Source organism: Megalobrama amblycephala, linkage group LG22 (assembly GCF_018812025.1).
Source record: "Megalobrama amblycephala isolate DHTTF-2021 linkage group LG22, ASM1881202v1, whole genome shotgun sequence".
NCBI lineage: Eukaryota > Metazoa > Chordata > Actinopteri > Cypriniformes > Xenocyprididae > Megalobrama > Megalobrama amblycephala.
In genome coordinates, this window is record NC_063065.1 from 8,797,047 (window position 1) to 8,814,501 (window position 17,455).

The 17,455-nt window shown below is 38.7% G+C and overlaps 1 protein-coding gene across 1 annotated transcript in view; it reads right to left on the minus strand.

The window, feature by feature from the left end:
• Positions 1–17,455, minus strand: part of dpyda.1 (dihydropyrimidine dehydrogenase a, tandem duplicate 1) — a 236,397-nt gene that overhangs the window by 83,464 nt on the left and 135,478 nt on the right. The window contains 2 exon segments of the mRNA XM_048175396.1: positions 5,789–5,857; positions 12,221–12,385. Coding sequence (XP_048031353.1) covers positions 5,789–5,857; positions 12,221–12,385 — 234 coding nt within the window.

A 17,455-nucleotide genomic window follows, 5' to 3' on the forward strand; every position in this document is an offset into this window, starting at 1 on the left:
ATAACAGACAGATAGAATGATATATAGAACAACAGACGGACAGAATGATAGATAGAACAACAGACGGATATAATGATAGATAGAACAACAGAGAGAATGATAGATAAAACAACAGACAGATAGAATGATATATAGAACAACAGACAGATATAATGATATATAGAACAACAGACAGACAGAATGATATATAGAACAACAGACGGACAGAATGATAGATAGAACAACAGACAGATAGAATGATATATAGAACAACAGACGGACAAAATGATATATAGAACAACAGACGGACAGAATGATAGATAGAACAACAGACAGATAGAATGATATATAAAACAACAGACGGACAGAATGATATATAGAACAACAGACGGACAGAATGATAGATAGAACAACAGACAGATAGAATGATATATAAAACAACAGACGGACAGAATGATATATAGAACAACAGACGGACAGAATGATAGATAGAACAGACGGACAGAATGATAGATAGAACAACAGATAGATATAATGATATATAGAATAACAGACAGATAGAATGATATATAGAACAACAGACGGACAGAATGATAGATAGAACAACAGACGGACAGAATGATAGATAGAACAACAGAGAGAATGATAGATAAAACAACAGACAGATAGAATGATATATAGAACAACAGACAGATATAATGATATATAGAACAACAGATGGACAGAATGATATATAGAACAACAGACGGACAGAATGATAGATAGAACAACAGACAGACAGAATGATAGATAGAACAACAGACGGACAGAATGATATATAGAACAACAGACAGATATAATGATATATAGAACAACAGACGGACAGAATGATATATAGAACAACAGACGGACAGAATGATAGATAGAACAACAGACAGATAGAATGATATATAGAACAACAGATGGACAGAATGATATATAGAACAACAGATGGACAGAGATAGATAGAACAACAACCAGACACAGAACGATAGATAAATATAGACAGAGGAACGGACGGATATATAGGTGGATTGATTGATGGATGGATATATAGGTAGATGGATGGACATATAGATGGATGGATGGATGGATATATAGGAAGATAGATGGATGGATGGATGGATGGATCGATGGATGGATGGATGGATGGATGGACAGATACATAGGTAGATTGATGATGGATGGACAGATATATAGGAAGATGGATGAATGGATGGATGGGTGGACAGATATTTAGGTAGATGGATGGATGGATAGATATATAGGTAGATGGATGGATGGATGGATGGATGGACAGATACATAGGTAGATTGATGGATGGATGGACAGATATATAGGAAGATGGATGGATGGATGGATGGATGGATGGATGGACGGACGGATATATAGGAAGATGGATGGATGGATGGATGGATGGATGGATGGATGGATGGATGGATGGACAGATACATAGGTAGATTGATGATGGATGGACAGATATATAGGAAGATGGATGGATGGATGGATGGATGGATGGAAGGACAGATATATAGGTAGATTGATGGATGGGTGGACAGATATTTAGGTAGATGGTGGATAGATATATAGGTAGATGGATGGATGGATGGATGGATATATAGGTAGATGATGGATGGATGGATGGATGGATGGACGGATGGATATATAGGTAGATGATGGATGGATGGATGGATGGATGGATGAACGGACGGATATATAGGTAGATGATGGATGGATGGATGGATGGATGGATGGATGAACGGACGGATATATAGGTAGATGATGGATGGATGGATGGATGGACGGACGGATATATAGGTAGATGGATGAATGGATGGATAACAGGATTAGGTTATACTACCCTCAAATTTTGAGTAAGAGACACATGCAGCAGGTGCAGCCTGGAAAAACCGGCTTTTGAGTGACAGCAATGAGGCTTTTATTAGTTTAAATTCACGCATTCAGAGATTCTGTAGCTATGACACTCACGAACAACCACACATTGCACACTTATTATTGGGCCGGCTTTTAGCCATTTATCTGCAATCCACTGTTCCTTTTTCTTCTGCCAACTTTCAATTGGATAAAATAGGAACAGCTCACGGAGAGACTTTGACATTTATGAATTATAGCCTCAGGCACATCGTTATGATGTAATATTTCTCTCAAAGGCAGTGATTTTATGGAGGGGAAAGTAGCTGAGGAGAGGTGGCGGCTGCAAGTAGAATGGTTTACTTGAGACTGACACTTCTGTGAGGGGAAAAGAGAGAGAGTCTGGATGAGACAGAGAGACAGACAGAGAGAAAGAGAGATGGGCGTGCAAAGGAGGGAAAGAAGGAACAAAAAAAACAACTTTTAAGTAGTATCCTTAGGCGAGGAACAGTGTTAAGTGTTCCCTTAGATTTCAAAGTGGGAATGAATGGTTGATTCTCTTTGAAAACGGAGTTGCCATGGCAACTGAGCCTTTATTTCATATTTGCTGGCACAGGTAGCTAAACAGCAGACGCGAGGAAGACGAGGCATTCAGACCACAGAGGAGTTCGCCGACCACTAAAACCCAAGGCGGCAGACGTGGTCCAAAGACAAACGGTCTTTCACCACTTCATATCTCCCGCTCATCCTTTTCTCGTTTCATCTCTGACAACAGATCAATGCTTTCACTTTCATCCAGTGTAGGTAAAAGAGCAAGACCTTCAAATCAGTCCTGTGCTCATTTTGTTTTTTGTTTTTTCGAGCTTAAAGTGTGAAGTGTGGTGTGACATGGCAGCCTTACCCTGAAGCGATGTTCTCACCATGCTTTACATCATGTGCTTGCCTTATGAATACACAATATGCAAAATGTACCTGGGCTCCAGTGACGGGGGATGTCAAGCGAATACATAATGACAGTAATATGGAGGGGGGTGGAGAGACAGAAAATACCAGATGTCCATCTTTGCCGTTAGTAAAAGAGGGTTTTGGGTGGGTTTGACAGGCCGATTTAATGAGGTGAAAGAGAAGATAGGACGATGCGTCGATGTAATCGATAGCAGAATTAACACATTGACACGCGGACTGTTTACTTTCAGCCATTTTCTCTGCACAATTAAGCGCCTGAGATCTGCAAGTCAACTATGATTAATCCCGGGGTCACTCCACTGTCTCCCTTCATTTCCACTTAAAGTATCAAGGCCAGTGTTTATATCCCCACATATGTGTATAAGTGGTGTGTAGACATATATGAGTGTGTCATGTCTGCAGAAAATACGTGTGTGGGTGTGTATCGTCGAGACTGTGCAAAATTCAGAATTGAAGATTTTCCAATTTATGAGTGTGAATTTGAATTAGCCACGCACCATAGGGAGTTGAATTAAAATGACAGGAAAAGGAATTTACAGAACTGCAATTCAAACAAATTTAACACAAGCAATGCATTCTGGAAAATGAAGTGTTCTTCCACCCAGATCCACAAAAGTTATGATGAAACATAAAACTATCTATTAGGCCTATAAACTTCAAGGTGTTGTTAAGCCAATATTCAAAGTTTGCCATGATATTTTTATGGTAAAAATTGTTTTTAATTACAGTTCCAGTTCTACTTTCTTGCATTAGAATTTGAATTGAAATTCTGCATTGTGTTTGCAACCTCAATTCAAATTCAGGAGCTGAATTGGGATTGATTTTCAATTCAATTCAGAATGGTGAACAACCCTTTGTATGATATAATGGCATTAATACGTTTAGAGTTGAATTAATTTTGCCTTTGACACCATTTTGGAGCTGATGCTGTTTGAGGTTAAAGGGGTAGTTCACCCAAAAATGAAAATTTGATGTTTATCTGCTTACCCCCAGCGCATCCAAGATGTTGGTGACTTTGTTTCTTCAGTAGAACACAAATGATGATTTTTAACTCCAACCGTTGCGGTCTGTCAGTCATATAATGCATGGCAATGGGAATCCCATCTATAAGAGTCAAAAAAACATGCACAGACAAATCCAAATTAAACCCTGCGGCTCGTGACGACACACTGATGTCCTAAGACACGAAACGATCGGTTTGTGCGAGAAACCGAACAGTATTTATATCATTTTTTACCTCTAAAACACCACTATGTCCAACTTCCCTGCACATCTGGTTAGTGAGGTCTGAACGCGCTCTGACAATAGAAGTGATGTCTCGCACTCATTGAAGCAAAGCGCGAGACATCACTTCCCTCATCAGAATGTGTTTTCTGACCTCACCAACCGGATGTGGAGGGCAAGTTGGACATGGTGGTGTTTTAGAGTTTAAAAAAAATGATATAAATACTGTTCGGTTTCTCGCACAAACCAATCGTTTCGTGTCTTAGGACATCAGTGTGTCGTCACGAGCCGCAGGGCTTAATTTGGATTTGTCTGTGCATGTTTTTTTTTACTCTTATAGACGAAGTTCCCACTGACATTCATTATACGACTGACAGACCGCAACGGTTGGAGTTAAAAATCATCATTTGTGTTCTACTGAAGAAACAGAGTCACCTACATCTTGGATGCCATGGGGGTAAGCAGATAAACATCAAATTTTAATTTTTGGGTGAACTATCCCTTTAATGGCAATTGAGTTCCATTTGTTTTGGGACTGAGGCCATTTGGAGTTGACAGTATTTTAATGTTTATGACTTTTTGGGGTTGATGTCATTGATACCTTTTGAGGATGATGCCGCTTTGAGGTTGAGGGCATTTGTAGTTGATAATAGTTCAAGGTTAATGAGGTTGATACCTTCTTGGAGCTGAACCTTTTGGGGTTGATGCCAATTGAAGTTGATTTATTTTTGGAGTTGAAGCTTGTTTTGGGCTTGATGCCGTTTTGTTGGCGTTTATGACAACTGAGTTTAATGCTTTCATGGAGTTGGGGCTGTTTGCAGGTGGGGGTTGATGTTGTTTGAAATTTAAAACATTTTGGGGTTTAAGTCTTTTTGGAGTTGTGGCCATTTACAGTTGATGGCATTGTGGGGTTGATGCCAATTCAAGCTGATGCCTTTTAGGGTTGAGGCCATCTGCAGCTGATCACATTTTGTGGTTGATGTCTTTTTGGGGTTCAGGCCATCTGCAGTTGATAGTATTTTGGGATTGATGATGTTTCGAGGATGATATCAGTTGAGGTCAATGGCATCTTGGATTTGAGGCTGTTTACAGTTGACAGCAATTTGGCATTGATGCGGTTTAGGAGTTGATGCCAATTGAGGATGATGCCTTTTTGGAGTTGAAACTGTTTGCAACTGATCTCACTTTTGGGGTTGATATTGTTTAGATGGCGATTGCAGTCAGGGGGTTGTGGCCATCTGCAGTTAAAAAAACTTTGGGGATGATGCTCTTTAGTTTGACTGCAACATCCTGGGATCTGGACAACTCCATTCTCACAGATGGACTGGCCTGATGATGTCTGGTCTGGGAAGTCTTCTAATTTTCTCTCTTCCATCCTTCCTTCCCCCTCTCCATCTCTCTTCCTGTCTCATCCAACCATCAGAGGCTCACTCCTTGGCATCCTCTGTCTCATCCCTCTCAGCTTCTTGGCAACATCAGATTAGTTGCTTCCGAAGAGCATTTCCCGTAAATGTAGCCTACTTTAGATCCAGGATTAGCTGCCAGCGATTCAATAAAGGGCTTTTTTTTTTGGATAACAGTAAATGTTGGTTTTGCAGTTTGGTACAGGACAGTATGTGATGGCGTGGGTACACATGCAGTGTTATCAAAAGAGCCAAATTATCCCTAAGGGAAGAGGTTATTATTTCACAACTGTGTGTGTTCACAAATTAGCATAACAAAGACTCACCTCTGCCATTTTGGCAAGCACGGTCCAATCAGCTTTGTTGTAGCTGCACATTATGCTGGATATGACAATCTATGGGGGAGAGAAGATAGATAGAGAATCAGAGAGAGATTTCAGCATGGACAGAATTCAAGAACAGGGTTTCTTTGTCTCACCTTGTGGCCTTAAACAGAAGCCCGTTTCATTGTGTATAAATGGTTTCCCCATCAAAGTACCATTTTGTCACATTATAAAATGGATCTGAAGGCCATTATCTTGTCTTTAAAAAGCAGCTGCCTTCTTCTTCTCAACCCTCAAAGTCATAAAATCAATATTTATAATTCACAAGACCAGGACAAATCCACTGTTGCGCTGCCATTATTAAAACAGTATCAAGCCCCAGAGCAGGGTGTTAGATAAGAGCATTTGCTGGATTAGCCTGTGCTGTTTGTTGTTTTTTTTCCTTCGGACACACAATAAGCCAGTCATAAAACAGGTTGCGAAAGGTCTGCTTCTCAAAAACAACTCCTGTTTTCAGTAATCACGAACATAAAAAGCTTTTGAAACGGCACTGAGCGTACCACAGTTTCAATTCTCCCGAGATGGACTTTCTGCCTACACTTGCTAGTGGAAAGAGTAGCTACCAGGTCAACATTTCAGCACTCCGTGTCCCTCATCTTGATTTTTTTCTAGGAAAAATCTAACCGTGTTAACCGCATATGTGGCCACACTCCATTATGTGCCTAATAGCTGCAGAGATGTGGACTCTGCAAAAAGAAAACTGCAATGAAGACCAGTCTATCTTGTGTTCCTTGGTCCAACAATGTGATTACATCTAAACTGTTGTCTCATCAGATGTCCGTGGCTTACACTCGCCGCTGATGAGGTGGAGGTGGGCGGCACGGGGGACGGAGAAGATTGGTGCTAACAACAGGAGAACAGGAGTCCGGGGAGACTCAGAGAAAACTGATTTCATGGGAGGATATTAAACTTGGAGGCTGTGCTGTCCCCCCGGGACAAATTTCCGCTAGATATAAATCTCTCGGGCATTACGCTTTCCCAAAAGCAGCAGGCAGTTAGGCGCTAAGCTTAGCCCACCTACACAAGAGCAGAAAATATTGCCAAGTTTTAGGGGGCAAATAAAGTTAAGCACTCTGACATTTACCGCCAAGATTTACAGTACAACACTGACATATAAGTGATATTTGATACACCCTGAAATAGTGTTTGGTAATATTACCATAAACCTCAGGCCATCGGAGAGCAACAGCGGGGGTTCCTAAAGAAGACGAAGAGATCAACGCTGCAGGCTTCATTTCGGGTATTATACGCAACGCGAGTATTCTGTTTTGATTTGGGCTTGACCTTTGCTTGCTTTAACGTCATGTTATTGCAGAACGGCCCTTGAGAAGCCGGAGAGGGATCTAGTTTTAAGTTTATTAACACCAATCCAGCCTGAGCCCCCCTGCCGGAACGTCACATTAACCGGTGCCGAGGCTGCGGGGTTTGAGGAAGATCAGGGATTACCTGGTTATAAGCTCAATAACCTCCCTCCGGGCGAGCGCCTCCGAACCCACCTTACACACTAACAATGTGTCTCCATGGAGATGAGTCACCTGGAGGCCATATGAGAACATGTGGAGCGATGATTCCCGCCGATTCTCTAACGCAGTGCTGTGACCATTTCCTAATAATGGGAAAAAATGGAAGCGCTGATAACGGCAAACCACAATTTATCCAGTTCTGAGCTACGCTGGCCATTGCAGCATCCTGATGAGGTTTCTTTTTTCGGGAATGGAAAAGAGCGTTTAGCACAGTGGGTGTATGTGTGAGGGATTGTTGGTTACGAATGCATGAGAACGAAGCAATCTGAAAGTTCGCCGTCTTGACCTCTCCCTCTCACGCTGACAAATTCAATAGCAGAAACTATAATTGCACTAGCAACACGCTCAGAGGCATATAAAGCATTTGTTAACGTGACAATAGGTACTTATACAGTAGGTGCACAAACACATAAAAATAAGCTTCAGTTTTTAGGCATGAATATGAATTGAACGGTTTAGTCCAATTTTTCTGAAGAGACACAATAACTTTATATGATGAACAGATTGAATTTAGGCTTTTATTCACATATAAACATTCATCAACGCACACATCAGTTGTGGTAAACAGAAGCTCAAGTATGTTGATGCGTGTGGGAACCAATGTTCATTCTCGTGTATTATGCAGACAAGAGGTTTGTTCTCATGAGGTTGAGCTTCTGTTTATGTTGATCAATGTTTAACCCTAAATGAGAACTTTTTTTGGTGAACATGGGAGAACTTTTTTGGGTGAACTATCCCTTTAAATCTATTTCATGTTTTTGTAGTAACATAAAAAAAAAAAAATACCACACCAGCCTGATTCAAAAAACTGTTATATGTGGTTTGAAATCTGATCACATTTTTGTGTCAGTTGTGTTGTGACAAGAAGACTTCATTAAAATATTGCACATGCCAGGTTTTTATGCTGATCTTACACTGACAATGTTTTGATATTGCCCTCATGAAAAAGTATCTCTACAGTAGTTATTTCTTCAGTCTCTGCATGGTGAACCTAATTTTGTGTCATTGGTATTGCTACTAATGTGAACATGCTAGCTAAATTGATAAAAAAAAAAAAAAAAAAAAAAAAAAAAAAAAAAAAAAAAAATTGCTAATCTATATGCTAGATTACTCTTAAAAGCTATTGAAATTAACTTTTAATGAAATAAATGTATTAAAAAAACTATATATATATATATATATATATATATATATATATATATATATATATATATATATATAGTTCTGAAAAGTAATGAAAAAAATTTTTTTTTTAAAAATCTATCTATCTATCCTACACTTATGGCTCAGCTTCCTGTTTTAACAGGAAATACACTTGTCAAGCCATTTCCTGTGGTGTCTACAATGGGAAAGAATATCTCAGCTCAGTCGGGGCCTTTAAAAGGAGCTTCTCTTTCTCTATTCTCTCTTCACCTTGTTTCAGAAAGAAGCGATACATCTCAGCTGCTTTCATCCTCAGTACAAAAGCCGCCCCAGTGAATGCTGGGCTTCACTTCCATTAGTGCTGCCCATGATTGCCGTTAGAATGTCCTGCAGAAATCAATTAATCCTTTGATATTTCTTGAGCACAAAAAGAAACCCAGATACAAGAATCTTAGAAGTGAACAAATGAGTTGTCATTTTGTAATTTCAGCAAGCATATGCCGCTCCTGCTGTACCGATACGATGGCAGAATAAAAAAAAAAAAATGTACTTATGGATGGAGCTAGCTCACATCATAAATATTTGGATTTCATTAACAAACATGAGGATCACATTACTATGAATAATAAATGGAACAATGAGAAATGAATATTGAAATCATATTCAAATTTTATGACTTGAAAGCCAAACCACTGAGGAAAAATTGAAAATAACTAGCTACCACAGAGAGTCCCATGTGGATTTCACCAAAGATGGAGACCTCCTCCCATACACTGTGAGGAAGAGATTAGAAATAACTATTTTCTCTTCTCAACATGTTCATATCATGTGCATCTTTATGTTCATTAATGTAGAAATAAAACAGCAGCTGCTCTACTATTCATGCGGAATATACTTATATTCTTACACCTTGTCCAACTAGCCACGGCTCCATAAAAATCACATCTCTAACTAGCTGGGACTGTCAACAGTGTCACAGGACATGACATTTTGACGGACACGTGGATTCTATTTTTGACGTGTAGCCCCGCTGTGAATCTCAGTCTTCTATATTGTCAATATAATGTTCCTTCTAATTTTTGTTATAGGTGGTCTTATAACATATTTTGCTACAAGATGGACCCTTCAGACACATGAGCAGAAATCCCATGTGCGAGACCTGTGAAGTTCACAGTTCACAAGACATACTACAAAACGTATCTACAAACTCATGCTAGAAAATTATCACACACTATTTATCACACCACACTGGTAGAGCTTATAGTAACTATATGTTATGTTTATAATATAAGTCTATATATTATGTTCATATATTGCAAACCTACCATATTATTATAGATACTACTGCTATTTTGTAACGTAATGTAGTTTTAATGGCGTTTTTTAGGTGAGAATACAGTTGTTTAGTCCTCAGATTTGCAATTTATACAAACCCGATTCCAAAAAAGTTGGGACACTGTACAAATTGTGAATAAAAAAGGAATGCAATAATTTACAAATCTCATAAACTTATATTTTATTCACAATAGAATATAGATAACATATCAAATGTTGAAAGTGAGACATTTTGAAATGTCATGCCAAATATTGGTTCATTTTGGATTTCATGAGAGCTACACATTCCAAAAAAGTTGGGACAGGTAGCAATAAGAGGCTGGAAAAGTTAAATGTACATATAAGGAACAGCTGGAGGACCAATTTGCAAATTATTTGGTCAATCGGCAACATGATTGGGTATAAAAAGAGCCTCTCAGAGTGGCAGTGTCTCTCAGAAGTCAAGATGGGCAGAGGATCACCAATTCCCCCAATGCTGTGGCGAAAAATAGTGGAGCAATATCAGAAAGGAGTTTCTCAGAGAAAAATTGCAAAGAGTTTGAAGTTATCATCATCTACAGTGCATAATATCATCCAAAGATTCAGAGAATCTGGAACAATCTCTGTGCATAAGGGTCAAGGCCGGAAAACCATACTGGATGCCAGTGATCTTCGGGCCCTTAGACGGCACTGCATCACATACGGGAATGCTACTGTAATAGAAATCACAACATGGGCTCAGGAATATTTCCAGAAAACATTGTCGTGAACACAATCCACCGTGCCATTCGCCGTTGCCGGCTAAAACTCTATAGGTCAAAAAAAGAAGCCATATCTAAACATGATCCAGAAGCGCAGGCGTTTTCTCTGGGCCTAGGCTCATTTAAAATAGACTGTGGCAAAGTGGAAAACTGTTCTGTGGTCAGACGAATCAAAATTTGAAGTTCTTTTTGGAAAACTGGGACTCCATGTCATCCTGACTAAAGAGGTCAAGGACAACCCAAGTTGTTATCAGCGCTCAGTTCAGAAGCCTGCATCTCTGATGGTATGGGGTTGCATGAGTGCGTGTGGCATGGGCAGCTTACACATCTGGAAAGGCACCATCAATGCTGAAAGGTATATCCAAGTTCTAGAACAACATATGCTCCCATCCAGATGTCGTCTCTTTCAGGGAAGACCTTGCATTTTCCAACATGACAATGGCGGACCACATACTGCATCAATTACAACATCATGGCTGCGTAGAAGAAGGATCCGGGTACTGAAATGGCCAGCCTGCAGTCCAGATCTTTCACCCATAGAAAACATTTGGCGCATCATAAAGAGGAAGATGCGACAAAGAAGACCTAAGACAGTTGAGCAACTAGAAGCCTGTATTAGACAAGAATGGGACAACATTCCTATTCCTAAACTTGAGCAACTTGTCTCCTCAGTCCCCAGACGTTTGCAGACTGTTATAAAAAGAAGAGGGGATGCCACACAGTGGTAAACATGGCCTTGTCCCAACTTTTTTGAAATGTGTTGATGCCAAATCAACTTATTTTTCCCTTAAAATGACACATTTTCTCAGGTTAAACATTTGATATGTCATCTATGTTGTATTCTGAATAAAATATTGAAATTTGAAACTTCCACATCATTGCATTCTGTTTTTATTCACAATTTGTACAGTGTCCCAACTTTTTTGGAATCGGGTTTGTATATATGTCAATTCTATATGCAAATTTCAAAATATTTTTACTGATATAAGCATATTGATGTTATTTAAAAAAAAAAAGTAAAATATTTTCCTGATAAGTATGCTTATTACTCTTATTGCTTTACTCGATGGTCCAAATTATTGTTGAAAATAGTATTACGTTTTTGTTTTGTTTTGTTTTTTGTTTTTTTAAATATGTATGAAACTAACATATATACAACAGTTATTACATTACATTTCTAAGATTATTTATTTAAAAAAAATAATAATAAATAAATAAAGGAGTTTTCTTTTTTTCTCAAAGCTTCAGTTCTATGCTGAAAATCAGTGGACATGCAGATGGACTCTAGTTGAAATGCTACCCGTTGATGTAGGCCTGATTCAAAAGCTCTCAAGCTCAAACACATTTCTGTCTTCTGTGTGGATTTTCTTTTGGTCTACACGGGAGCAACATCAAAACTGCACAACTGCACAGCTTAGAGAAAACATTGCACATCAAACATCGAATATGGACACAAAGAGGTCAGTCATCCTCATGCAATATTCTGCGTTCAGTGACCACAGATACAGACGCGCATTGCGCCTTAAGCAGAAGTGTTATTCCACCACTTTAAACACGTTCAAAGCAACATATATCCTAAAATTCGGTCAATTCAAGATGTTCAAGTCATGTGACCGGTGCTTGTGTCAACTTACATTGTCAGGAAAGTCAGATTTGAGTTCCGTGACGCTCTGGCACCAGTAGGCAGCCGTCTTTTCACTGATCAGCTCAATGTTGAGGAAGGAGCCCTGCCCAGGACCAAACAGCGGGCCGGAAGTGGTTCCACGCGCTATACGTGGAGACACATTGGTGACCAAATCCTGCATGAATAAAAAAAGGGAAAATGTTTGGATTTAAGCAGTTACCATTCAGATTTAATGGCCACAATGACTCCATCATGGGTACATAACCTCAGGACACCTCCATTAGCGGCTAATAATTAGCGTACTAGGGGAACAGACCTACACTGTAGGGGCAGACCTACAAACATGCCTCGCTCCGACTATCCCAACAGACTCTGCTGCTATAAAATATCCTCCGCGGCTATAATTTATGTGTAGTACAACATAAAGAAGACAATTATGACCATATTCTACAGAAATTCATGACACAAATTCAATAGTGTTATTTCTCCTTCCCTCTCCCAGGGGGCTTTGAAGTGGAGCTAAATTCATATTTAATCATACACGTTTGAAATTGTGCCGTGCAGTAGGGAAAATGAAGTCTACTTGAACCACAAAAAAAGGGGTTTTTACATTACAAAATAAAGTCATTCATCCATCAGTTCGCACTAATATCTTCCCTTTCTCACACTTTCCCGGACTACATTTTATACATGTAGCAGAGGCTTGTCTTTTCTCAAAAGTGCCAGCATGCCCACAAGCCATGATAGATGTTCTCTGTACTACATTAAGCTGTAGTTCAAAATTCATCTCTTGGCATTAGAGTCTCAAAGGATTCCCTGCCAAACTGCTATAATATCCATCACTGATTGGATATATAGAGTACAGGTCATCCTGGCCAGACAGTAATCAGTCCACGAGGTAAATTAGAAGCCCGGCTAATGAAGCTGGCAGAGTCGTGAGGATCGTGCCATCGTGTGAACCGCTATTGGCTAATGGCTTTGGCCCTCGATATGAGCTTCCACCAAGCCAATGAATTGAGGATCTCACCAGTTTAGACATACCTTCTGGATTTAGAGCCAAGAAATCTGTTGTATTATATTTCAAACCCATGTGTAAATTATACACTGAGCTTATATTTACATTTTGCCTGTTTAAAAATCCACAAACACTATGCTTTGGGTGGTCGCAAGGGCATTGCTATGGAGTTGCTACACTCTTAAAAATAAATGTTCCAAAAGAGAGTTTTCACAGCGATGCCATAGAAGAACCATTTTTGGTTCCACAAAGAACCTTTCATAGAACATTTCTTAAAGACCAACTGTGGTGAAAATCAAGTTTTCATGTTGTTTATATGCCTATGTGGTGCTTTTAATATGCTTTTAAGACAAACCATGTGCATGAAATGAAATCGCCCTTGTTCTCAGGGTTGCCAGGTTTTAGCAACAAATCCCACCCAATTGCTACTCAAAAATAGTTTCAGGGGGGTCCCCGGTAAAAAAAATGCATTCCAGGGGGTAATATCTACGTTTTTGGTGGGGTTCCTCTGGTAAAGTTCCTTTTCCAGGGGCTAATATCATGTCATTTGGGGGCACTTCAACCCGCGGACATGTAAAACAACCCGTGGCAACAGTTTTAAAGTAGCGGTGGGAAAACCGTGGACTTGGCATAACTGCATGTTCTCTACGTCACAAATGTGTTGTTACCACTTCCGTCAATAAGTGGGGCGGACTTTAGCAAGTGCGAAGTGTGAAGCAGGGGGATTTCAAGAGAAGGTTATCCTGGTAAATTTTTCTGTTGATATGAAAAATCTGTACATTTAGCAATATAGCGAGTGAATTATGTATATAATGTATATTACAATGTTATGATGAACTATATGCCTTTCTCCACTTATGTTCAAAGTTGTTCAAAGCGTTTCTAATAGGGGTGTAATGGTAAATGTATGGTTCGTTTTCTGTACATGGTTCGGTTCACGCAGTTAGATGACGAATACAGTCAGTCACAGGCGATTCACACTCTAATCCAGAAGTTGGGGCATACGCGGTAATGCAACACCGTTTGCTAACTGACACAACAGAAAAAGGTGCAGAAGAAGAACAGACGATCTAGATATGCGTGTAATCTCTCAACCAGCGTTTCAACTGGAGAAAGACATCAATAAAACAGCTTGAGAATATCTCACGTACCATTACATTTACCTCAGGCAAGTCATTTAGTGTCAACAGCATGCTAGTTCATTAGAGAAATGAACTCTAGAGGGGAGCATTTCACTAAATATATGCACTATATTAGCTTATATATTCGTTATATTTACTTTACATGTTAGTAATAATTATTTAATATGTTGAAATAAATTTGTGATGAAAACACGTTATGACAGTAAAAAAGAGCTCTCTTTCTGAGAGTGCTCACTAAAGTTTATGATTTTTTGGTCTTAGGATATGGCTCAGGACCCTCTTTGTAATAGCACAACTCCTCAACAAGCCGCATGATTTGAGGTATCATTCATATCTGGAGCACAAACGGTGTGGGACGAGATCCGCGCTGACGTTTAATACTGAAGGTTAGAGGTCTGTTCTAATCCTTAGCAAGCATCATTAATTAAAGACAAAGAGGGACTCGTTTTAATCCAATGTGTCTAAGACCGCAGTGCTAAGAGGCTAAGGGGTTAAGAAATTACATTTCGTGTTTCATCGTCTTCACTTGCTGTGAAAATTGAACCGATAAACTCAACAGAACAAACAAAAGGGAGTGACAGCTTAATCCTTTGAACTCTGATAAACCATCCATCATAATTTAACAGTGTGAGAGGACGATTTGCATATCCTAATTAGAACCTACGCCTTTACAGAACAATTACAATAATGGCAGGCAAACTTCATTTTACAACATTTGAGCAGTTTTCAAGCCACGGAGACAAGAAACTTTCAATGAAAATATGATCTAATTAACATAAATTTGATTTAGAAGTCAGGCTCCAAATGTGTGGTTTGTTTTTGTATTACTCATTACGCATTTTTAATGCATTTTAATTAATATTTATACAGGTTTATTTATTTGTCATGCTTCCAAGTAATTAAATCATCATTACTATTTCCTATACATACGCTTAGGGATTTCAAACTTCCAACCTTAAATATTAAACATGGGCATGTAGCTTGTGCTGCGGACATGAGTGACACCTCAAATCATGCAGTAGTATGAAGTATGAACAGACTTCCAATTTTCACCAGGCAGACAATAAAAGAGAGGAAAAAAAGTTATATCGTAATGCAAGAGAACAATGATGATTTGGGTTCCCCAAAGAACCTTTCATTGAACTGTTTTTAAAAGAAAATCTTTAAAAATAAAGGTTCTTTATTGACATTGATGGTTCTATGAAGAACATTTGACATCCATGGAACCTTTCCATTGCACAAAAAGGTTCTTTAGATGGTAAAAATGTTCTTCAAAGTAAAAAAAAAAACTGAACTTTTAACTGTTGACTGAAAGGTTGTATAGGGAACCAAAAATGGTTCTTCTATGGCATCACTGTGAAAACACCCTTTTGAAACCTTTATTTTTAAGTTTGTGTGAAGAACATTTGAGCTTTTTTCACTATAAAGAACCTTTTGTGCAATGATAATGTTCCATGAATGTTGAAGGTTCACTAGCATACAGATGACCTCAAAGCTAAAATACATACATGGACTAAAAGCCACAACACATTTTTTATTTCAGTGCGTCACTGATAACAAGATGAGGTTCTGCTAGCAGATATTTTCTTCAGTAACATTCAAGTGTCTGGTTCTGCGATTCAGACATATGAGTGACATTTTCATACATGACTTGTGGTTAAAGATGAAGACGTTACATCTTCTTTAATGAAAGTGTGGCGGCCCTCCAGTGAAGACTCTGTTGGGAATTCAGACAACCATCCCGTGAGCTCGAGGCCAATCTGTAAGTCTATATTTAATGAAGCCGTGACCAGGGAACATTTGGCTGCCGGCGCTTTGGATTATCAGGCGAGGGTGGAACAAGACGTTTAATATTAAGCAACTAGAAACCATGAAAATTACCCAAAGACAGAGGTCTGGCATGCTGAAACAGGTGCCGCACACAGCGACGGGAGATAAGACACGCACGCATACACACGCTCCCTTTCCCATTCGCTCCTTCCCAGCATGCATCTCAATGCAAATTGGATTCCCAAAGATGAGTGCCGATGGACATAAGACGTAAATTCATTCCTCCACACAAACCGTAGTGTTAATATGCATGACTGCCACCAGCCAGCCGAAGACGGGATAAAACCTGCCCGGGATGGACACGTTATATGGGTTTCTGTTTCAACTTACAGTGAGGTCCAAATGTCTGAGAACACATTCAAAATCTGGGATTTAATTTCTTTCTTATTTTATTTTATTTTATTTTATTTTATTTTAACCTGCAAATAAACAAAGTTTTAGAATTTTGAACAAAATTGAAAAGAGAAAAACGTAATAATATAGATTATTATAGTCAATCTTTTCCATGCAATTACAATAAACGAATGGAGACTAGGCGTTCAAGCTCCAAAAATGACTGAAAATTATCATAAAAGTGTCAAAAATGTGGTCCATAAGACATTCGTGTATGAATACTTTAGATCGAATTTGTGAACTGGATCAAATGATTTATTTAAAAGATCTGACTCAAAAGAACCTAATCAGTCTGATTAGTAAACAAATCATTCAGACTGTTGTTTTGTGAACAGTGTGATTCATTGAAAAGGACTACCTCAAATTTGTGCACAAATCATTTAGATCAATTCTGTGAACTGGATCAATCGATTCAAAAGATCTGACTCAGAAGAATCAAATGAGGTTAATTATTAAACAAATCCATAACATTTTTTGTGAACTGGATCAACTGAAGCATGAAAATTATATGACTCAAATGAAGTCTAACAAATCATGAACAAATAATTTAGACTGGTTTTGTGAGCTGGATCAACTGACTCACTGAAAACATCTACTCAAAACAACCAAATCAGTTAAATTAGTAAACAAATCATTCGGACTGATTTAGTGAACTGCATCAATTGGCACATTGAAAAGATCTGACTCAAAAGAATCAAAGCAGTTCAATTGGTGAGAAAATCATTCAGAACAGTTTTGCAAACTGGACCAACTGATTCATTATATAGATTTGACTCAAAAGAATCAAATAAGTCCAATTAGTGAACAAATCATTCAGACCGATTTTGTGAACTGTATCAACTGAATCATGAAAATGATCTGACTC